The sequence below is a fragment of the Ostrea edulis genome, chromosome 8 (genome assembly GCF_947568905.1).
Source record: "Ostrea edulis chromosome 8, xbOstEdul1.1, whole genome shotgun sequence".
Classification (NCBI taxonomy): Eukaryota; Metazoa; Mollusca; class Bivalvia; order Ostreida; family Ostreidae; genus Ostrea; species Ostrea edulis.
Genome location: NC_079171.1, coordinates 15,366,995 through 15,376,199, shown reverse-complemented (window position 1 = coordinate 15,376,199; position 9,205 = coordinate 15,366,995). Strand labels below are relative to the sequence as shown.

General features: G+C 46.5%; 1 protein-coding gene across 1 annotated transcript; it reads left to right on the top strand.

Moving 5' to 3' along the window:
* Nucleotides 1-968: 968 nt before the first annotated feature.
* LOC130049612 (uncharacterized) lies at nt 969-3,383 on the top strand. The gene is made up of 2 exons (XM_056147460.1): nt 969-1,170; nt 2,938-3,383. The coding sequence occupies exons 1-2, from the start codon at nt 969-971 to the stop codon at nt 3,381-3,383; spliced, it is 648 nt and encodes a 215-aa protein (XP_056003435.1).
* The last annotated feature ends 5,822 nt before the right edge of the window (nt 3,384-9,205 follow it).

Sequence of the window (9,205 nt, the reverse complement as noted above, 5' to 3'; positions counted from 1 at the left end):
GGAGCCCTGCGTGGAGATATAGGCTCATTAGAAGCCAATGTTACATCTCAGATGGGGACTTCGAGAACTGATGTGACCTCTCAAATGGGTTCCATGGAAACTAACATGGGCACTCAGTTAGGCGAGATTACTCAAATGCTTGCGGGAATGCTGAGGTCTGACAAGCCTCAGTCAGTTACTGAACCGCAACAGGCCAAGGTCACTGTCAGTCAGCCAGTAGGGACTAGTAGCCAGGGGAGTCCCTGGGTCCCTGGTTCAGTACCAGAGCAGAGCCTGCCTGTTGAGCAGCCTGTAGCGAGTGTGCGGAGTCCCAGGTCTGTTTCTGATGATAATCTTGAGGTGACGTCTGTTTCCGTGGCTCAAGGTCAGCCACTGTCGACGATGGGGTACAGTAGTCTGGGTTCGGGTTTACCGAGTACAATTGCACATGGCTCATTCTTATCGGGGAATCCCATACATCCCAGTATGGGCCAACCCGTTCCAGGTCATTTTGCTGGGGGTATGGGCATGCCTGTGACAGCGCCCACTGCCTCTGTGTATTCTAGTGCAGCTAACTTGGGTTGTCAGAGCTCTGGCTGCCATGGTGGGTTGGTTGAGCAGTCAGCGGCACTAGGAGGTGGACAGTCATTTGCACCCAGAATAGGGGGTTGGTCTTGTGTACCTCAAGGTCACAATTTAATGACTACTGCAGATACATCCCAATTTCCGAGTTTAATTCCTCCTGGTACTCGGAATAGCATGAGCCGGAATATTCCAGCTGAAGTAAAGTGGATGAAGTACAATGGGGATGTAGAATGGGGACCATTCTATTCAAAATTCTCCACAATCGCTGAAGACCATCAGTGGAGTGACCCCGATCGTCTGTTCGCCTTAAGTTTGACATTGGAGGGGGCAGCGCTTAAATACTTCAATATCCTGCGTCGCAGGGGCGCTATTATATGTTAAGTTTCCGGGAAGTCGTTCTGCGGATGGAGTTGAGGTTTGGGAAAAGTTCCCTTAGGGCAACCTCGCAGCTGGAATTTAGTTCAATAGCCCAAAAGCCAGAAGAAACAATAGAACAGTGGGCGGATAGAGTCATGGACACTGCCCAGAAAGCGTTTGGTAGTGGAACATCGCCTGAAATATTCCAAGAACAGCTTATTGTGAGATTTGCTCTTGGCTGCAGTGATGGTGAAGCGGGGCAACAGTTAATCAATAACCCCCATGCACTCTGGCAGAGGCCATAAAACGAGTAAAAACTTACCAAGCAGTGGTCCGTCGTCCACGCGCTGTTAGGTCTGTTTCCTCAGAGCGAGACAGTGAAGGGTGGAGAGATTCTCGCTCGCCCCCTGCTCACAGGCGTAAGCTCTCGGACTACGAGTGCCGAGACAAGTCAGAGGAGCGGAAAACTAGTTCCGCTCGGGACTCGCGGGAGAGTAGTAGGGGCTGAAGCCCAACGCATAGCACTATGAGAGGGAAATCTGCGAGCTCAGGGCGCTCAAAGAGTTCAGAGTCAGTAGTGTGTAATGACTGTAAGGAACCGGGACACATACGGCGGAATTGTCCGCGAAGGAGCAACCCGGAGTCCCTGTGCTCTTGTCTTAAAAAATCTGATGAGATTACGTCTAGGAGGCGTTCATCTAATTCTGCTAATAGGGTGACCTTTTCTGATACCCCAAATATCAAGGCCACCTATATTATTCCCTCTATAAGGTCGGGGAGCCAGGGTCTTAGCGCAGGTGCGTGGCGTATCCCTTTAACGATGGGAGGCCAACAAGTTAAGGCTACAATCGATACAGCAGCCGACATTACTATTATCTCGGGAGAAATTTATAGGTCGTTGAGACCACAGCCCGAGGTTGTTAAAGACACTAATGTTAGGTTAGCTGACGAGGGAGCAGGAATGACGGCTCAGTTCCTCGGAAGTCTTTTAGTTGAGAATCGGGGATTATGACTTTGTACACCCGACATATGTTGGCCCCTTACAAGATGAAATGTTACTAGGGATAGATTTCCTGCGTGCACATGGTGCCGAAGTTTCGTGTGAAGCGGGAACGCTCAAGGTCAAGGGCATCGACAAAGCCTTTGAGCTGAGTACTGAAGCGTCAGTGCCAGTACTCGATGCGGTTTCAGCCCGCAGAGTGCGAGTTCCTCCGCACACTGCGCAAGTGATCGAGTGTGACTTGAGCGCAGATATGCCAGAATTTATACTGGAGCCTACCAGTATTTTTCCGCCTGGCATAGTAGCTTCGCGGACATACAATGCCGCAGGAAATAAAGCCAAGTTATGTATTTTAAACCTGACTGACAGGAGTCATATTATTATACCCCCCGCAACAAGTTGTGGGGGGGGGGGGGTATACTGGAATCGGGTTGTCCGTCCGTCTGTGGACGCAATGGTTTCCGGGCTCTAAAGCATTATCCTTTTCACCTACTGTCACCATATCATACATATGGACTACCCATGAGATGAAGATGTTCCCTATCGATTTTGGGGTCCAAAGGTCACGCGCACTGGACATCGAAGTAGCAATATGGTTTCCGGACTCTAAAGCGTTATCCTTTCCACCTACAGTCACCATATCCTACATATGGACTACCCATGGGATGAAGATGTTCCCTATCGATTTTGGGGTCCAAAGGTCACGTGCACTGGATATCGAAGTAGCAATATGGTTTCCGGGCTCTAAAGCGTTATCCTTTCCACCTACAGTCACCATATCATACATATGGACTACCCATGGGATGAAGATGTTCCCTATCGATTTTGGGGTCAAAAGGTCAAAGGTCACGCGCACTGGACATCGAAGTAGCAATATGGTTCGGTTTGTCATGCCATTTGTTTTTTACACTCAGAAAAGAGGTAGTTTATACCTATTACCAACACCCTTTGGGAGATTGGGGTAAGCGGGGGGTATTCTTAGTGAGCATTGCTCACAGTACCTCTTGTTAAGACAGGTACCAAAGTAGGGGAGGCAACCCCTGCTGTTTCGGTTGAAAGTAACGACCCCACAGTGCGCCGTATGTCAGTAGGTGGGGAAAACAGTCATCAGCATATTGCCCGACTCCTAGAGCAGTTAGATAAGAGCGCGCCTGTGGAGGTCGAGTCCCAGGCTGTAGAGCTAGTTAAGGAATTTGCTGACATCTTTGCTGTGAATGACCTGGATCTAGGAAATTTTTCCGAGATCAAGCAAAGGATAGATACTGGTGATGCACTTCCCGTTAAGCAGCGGATGCGCCGCACTCCTGCTGTGTTTCAGGGGGAGGAAGAGGGTCATTTAGACAAGATGCTAGAGGCCGGAGTCATCCAGCCATCTTCCTCGGACTGGGCGTCAGCGCCAGTTCTAGTCAGGAAGAAGGATGGCAATGTCCGCTGGTGTGTGGATTACAGGGCTTTAAATTAAGTTACTGTTGAAGATACTTACCCTTTGCCACTCATCGAGGAGTGTATGGACACACTAGCGGGCAACCGCTGGTTAGTAGTATAACCCGACTCGATGGGTGGTTCAACTGAGTGCACTTTTGAGGTCAAAAGGTCAAGTTTTAGAACGGACTGGAGAGCGGGCGAGGTAGGGCGTTGCTAAGGCGGGGCGTGCCTAGCACGTGCTGTGCAGGGCTAGGTTGGTATGAACTAGAGCGGAGATAGGAGCGGGTGCTATGACGCAACAATGGGTCGATAGTGCTATGACGCAACAATGGGTCGATAGTGCTATGACGCAACAATGAGGTAGAATCGAGAACACTAAAGTCGAGATCGCTATGACGACGAGGGCTGAGCCGTGTGTGAATCCTTTAAAATCCACAATGAATAATAAACGCATAATGTGAAGTTTACACATTTATTAAATAAACAATTTGAATAACAATTGAACACAATTTTATACAGTTAAACATTAAAATTGTCAGAATAAAGTCCACACCAGTTTTATCACACGTTCATTCTTTATTCTTTCGGCTCAGCTTTCTCTTCTTTTTAGGGGGTTCTCCTTCACTCATCTCTTTGCTCGTTTTCTTAGGGGGTGGTGGGTTCCACTTCTCCGATGGGGTGTACTCTCTTATGACCGGAGGTTTTGTGCCGGGTACCTCGCCAATCATAGCCATCAATTCGTCTTCATCTCTCGGGCAGTCGCTGATGCAGTGGCCTAATTTCCCACACTTGTAACAAGGGTCCTTTTCTACAGTTTTCTTGACTTTCTGAGGGCAATCTGGTGACCAATGTCCCGTTTCTCCACATGTGAAACAGGGGTTAGTGGCTGGGTCCTTCCTTCTTCTGCTGGTGATGTCCTTACGGGTTGCTGCTAATTTCTCTCTGGTTGGTGCTAATTCCTCGATTTTTTTCACCAGCACCGCGGTGTGATTGGCGATTTCATCAGCCATCACGTTGATCCGGTTGACAATACCGTCCAGTGTGGTCGTAATGATGGCGAAATCGGTCCTGCTCATGCGGGAATCTTCTCCACCGAAGGGGGGTTTATTGTATAAGCCCATCTCCAGTCCCGTAGCATCCTGTGAATCGGGAAAATAGAAGCCTAATCCCGGGTCTGTCGGATTCTGGCTAGGGAGGTAATCCGAGGTCTGGGCCATCTTCTCTTGTTGAGCAATGTAGTCTGAAGGCGTGAGATTGAAGCTCGTGGTCTGGTTCGGCGGTGAGAGATTGAAGCTCGAGGTCTGGGGCATCTTCACTTGTTGACCAACGTAGTCTGGAGACGAGAGATAGAAGTTCGAGGTCTTCCCCATTTCAGTCTTCTGATCGTCAGTCTTAGCTTTCTTCAGTTCAATGTAGTCTTTCTGTGGCGCTATCTGCTTCTGTACCAGCTGATCTATTTTCTTCTGAGCTTTGTCCACAAATTCTAGTTGTTTCTGAGCCATGTCTTCTGGAAGGTGATTGAAGATCGAATGAGGACTGACACTTGGGCTCCGCTTTTATAGCCAGCAAAATGTCTAGACTATTCTGTCTCGTGGGGAGCACGTGGTTGCAGCATCTTTTTTGGAAAAACCGGTTTCATTTAGAACATCTCGCGACCAGCGAGTGCTAGTGCACTAATTGAACTTGAAAAACCGGTTTCATCTAGAACATCTCGCGACCAGCGCGTGCTAGTACACATTGCTACACATTGACTTTAGTGGAATGGAACTTATATTGGTGTTTAAAATAGCCCTGAAAAGGGCTGTTTTGTGTGTGTGTGTTTTTAATAATCTCTTAAGCCAAATTCGTAGGGATAATCTACATCATAAAAGTTATAACTGTGATCTGCTGAGGTAATGGTGTTTTCTATTTTTTGAGCTCTGCTACCTCGGAAATTCATCACGTTGATTGTTTCCAGCCAATAAATGTTTGCACAAAAAAGCTGCCGCCATGCACCGCCTCTGTTACGACGTTTTTTCAAACGCATGAATCCCGACACTTTTCTGGTTCCGTTAGACAGCGTGTAAAACTGGGCAATCATAAACTGTATTACAGTATTGTCGCGGTAGCAATCTTCCAAATCGATCAGAATGGCATGTTCCGTTTCCCTCTCTTGTAAGACATATTCAAAACACCAATTTTTAAATCTTCTCCTACGATTTCTCATTCGACGCATCTCTTTCAATTCTTCCCATACGTTGTCATCCATGACTAACAGTGTAATGGTCGAGAATGTTAGCGCGTGCTACTGTACAACAGGCTATTGCATCATCGGAAAAACCGGTTTCATCTAGAACATCTCGTGACCGGCGCGTGCTAGTGCACTAATTGAACTTGAAAAACTCTATTGTATCAAATCTAGAATATTCTCTGCACTCCACGACCTTTTCCCTATAAATACGAATGTTTTCTTAACTTATTTATTCACTATGGGTGGAACTTCCAACACTAGGTTAGACGGTCATACTTGTATTATAGATTTTGTCAAGATTGTTGAAAATTCGTCTTGGTATAAATCTGCTAAAGCCTATGTACAATCGGCGATACACGAGGTGGGGAATCTTGACAGTTTTCAGAGGATTGGTAGATCGTTAGTTAAAGACACGAATCCCGGCCGATTGATCATGATCTATTTGTATGCTGAGGAACTGAAGAAAATCATCCCCGATCAAATCCGAGACATCGAAATCATTCTACGAGAATGTTTACAAGAAGGATTCATGGAAATAATCCGTTTTAACTAGTTTTCCTTCATTATCGAATCATGGCTGGAAGTGACAACATCGTAGAAAAAGCGGATACTTGTATTCATTTTAGTCATTTACAAATCATGGGTGAAAGTGACAAGTGACAACATCGCAGAAAAAGCGCATAAGCATGCATTAGAATGGGTCGAGAAAATGCAAGACGATGTGGTGTTTCAATTCGCTAAAAAATTTCTGATAGCGGGAGTGTTTCCATTGACTCTGGACCAATATACAGATCTACGGAACCAGGTGTACATCAATCTCTATAACGATGCGGGATTGATGTTAATTTATGTTGTGGGGGAAGAATTCAAGAAACGCATGCCAGAAAAAACCGCCGAGATTGAAAGTATCACCAAGGACTGGCTTCGAGAAGTATACATAAAGTGTGAAGAACTTAATTCATTTCATTTATGAAATCATGACTGCCAGGGATAACATTGAAAAAACATTTGTCCTACAGTGCATTGAGGAAATAGAAAACTTGCCAGATTTTCAAAAATTGAAATCCTATCTTCGTGCGGTATTATTTCCAATCACTTTAGACGAATATTGGTGGATATGCAGACATTTGATCGAGAACCGTATCAACACCGAGTCATTGGTGTTGATTCATTTAGTAGCCGAGGAATTAAAGATAACAAAGCCACACATCAGTGGCGTGATCGAGACCCTTCGAGTGGGGTATCTTCATCACATGTACAACAAAATACAAGAAAATGTGTAACTTTTAATCTGGATAATAATGAAGTGTATCTGTTACCCGAAGAAGACCGGACAAGTATCTGGATGACTGTAGCTGCTGATCGATATCGATTTCAACGCAGGATTCGAGAAATGAAAAAAATGTTGGACCCTATTTTAAAAAGACATGTGTATTGGTGTTGTGTGTGGGAGTTATGTATTTGAAATATGTGACATGAATAAAATTGTTTACACGAAAGCTGTGTTTGGTTGAGTCTCTCAGAGAAGGGTTTATTTGTTGAGGAATCCAGAAAATCCTAAAGGTAGAGTGAAAATCGAATCAAATAAGGTGTTTTCTATCGAATAGACCTTATGAGATGTTTTTATGGATGTACATGGTCGAGAAATAAATTTTTAAAGAGGGGGTGAAGAAACATTGAACCTCGACTCGACCTCTTTGACCTTTGATTATTTCTATATCCTGCGACGTAGCAAAATAAAAATAAGTTTAACGAATTCGCCGTCTCAGAATCTATCAGATTAAATCTACCATGCACAGACATCGAATGTCTAGAAAAAGACAATGAGAAAAAACACTCTGCTCGAAAGCACAAATCCGCCATTTTGACGGTCGCCATCTTGGCTTCGTCTCCGAAGCGAGGGATGTTTTCGAGGAGGTCCGCGCTTTCCTGATATATACCGGCGCGCTCGCCAGTTCGCTTCACTGGTGATCCAGCAAAGGTTTGATTATTTTTAAGTTATAGAAGAAAAAAGATAGAAGAAAGAAGAATGGCTGAAGGAAGAAGAGACCCTATTTACAACTTCCAGACCTTGCCTGGCTTTCGGTACCGGCTGGTAGTGGTGGCTGAGGAACGGGTAGGGGAGAATTGGGTCGTCCGTTCTCGGAACGACCTGAGTACCTTCTCCCCTTTCGACCGCAGTGGGGCCCGTGAGATCGTGAACCGAGTGCGGCAAGAGTATGAAGGGAGGAGTCACCGCCGCACCGCTCGGATGTCAACGGCTACGAGACCGCGCCGACGGGCCCCACAGCCACCCTCACTACCACCACCACCACCTTACTCCCCGGTGACGCCTACAGCACCACCAGCGATCCCATCGGCACCGGAGGAATACAGCCCGGTGCCGATGAGCGAGTCGCCAGCGTCACCGGTGGAGTATTCACCGAGGTCACCGTCCCCCGCACCACCTCCAAGCCCAGCCCAGAGTCCATCGCTGTTGGTCGCAGACACGACACCACCATCACCACCGAGACCAGCAGCCCCTGCAAGACCCCCACCACCTACCATTCGGTCTGCAGGGAGGACTCCGCCACCGAGACCAGCCCACGCACCTGTGGCAAGTCATCCCCCGAGGAACCACCCTGTGACTGTCCCTGGCTGGTCAGATAGGGCGGTTCCTATCTGGTTTAAGTGCCCTGTCTGCTGGCAAGACAGGGTACACTCCGGTATTACGTGCAGGGGATGTGGGCAGCGCCCAGCTTGCTACCTGTGCGTGGAGCGGATAGAGGAGCGGTGACACACCCGGGGACGGTGCCCGTTATGCCGGTTTACCGGAACCAGGCATTAAAAGTCGGTCTTAGGACCAAACGGCCCTTTTTAGGGCCATCCACATGTTACGAAAAGATGCTTTTATGACAATGATTGAGAAACAAATTATCACCAGTTGCACTTTTATTAACAAATACATGATTTAATGACAATATACACTTGTTGATCATACCTATAAGCAAAATCATGAATACATTGTCTGTAATGAGTCCAATTTCCTCTCGCTAACCCACAACCAATCTTATAAGGGAAGGGTAAAGTCTTGTACGATAATGTGGCCAATTCACGTAAACATTGTTGAAACCATAGTTCTCGCTGTTCGGGTGTATCTCGATAGCGGGGAATACGCTGAGTTCCTTTTCCGTAATCCCACTGGGCTAAGAAACAAATCACATCAGGGTCTGTAGCATTTGATAAGATGCGTAACGTGCCGGGTATTCCTCGATCGGGTTCTATAGCTAGATTTCTACGGCCTAAGGGTCTCCGTGTAGCATACAAGTTGCCCCATGGATATTTGTCGGCAATACTTTGACTTAATTACATTGTTGTACAATACCATCGACTTTCATAGTGAGTAAATCTCCCTGCACATAAGTCACACTCATGATGTGAATGATGCGTGTCGAGGCTACAGCTTTCGTTTTTATAAGTCACACTTACGAGGTGTGTTTGTTGAGTGTCAATCATGGGGTTTCTTTGTCAAAGGTTCACTACCCCATTCAAAGTGGCATTAAAATAGGATGAAATAGGTTTTTCTCTATCGATCTAACTATCATTGAGGTTTCTACTGCCTCACAGACGTGAGAAATGAAGTTTTAAAG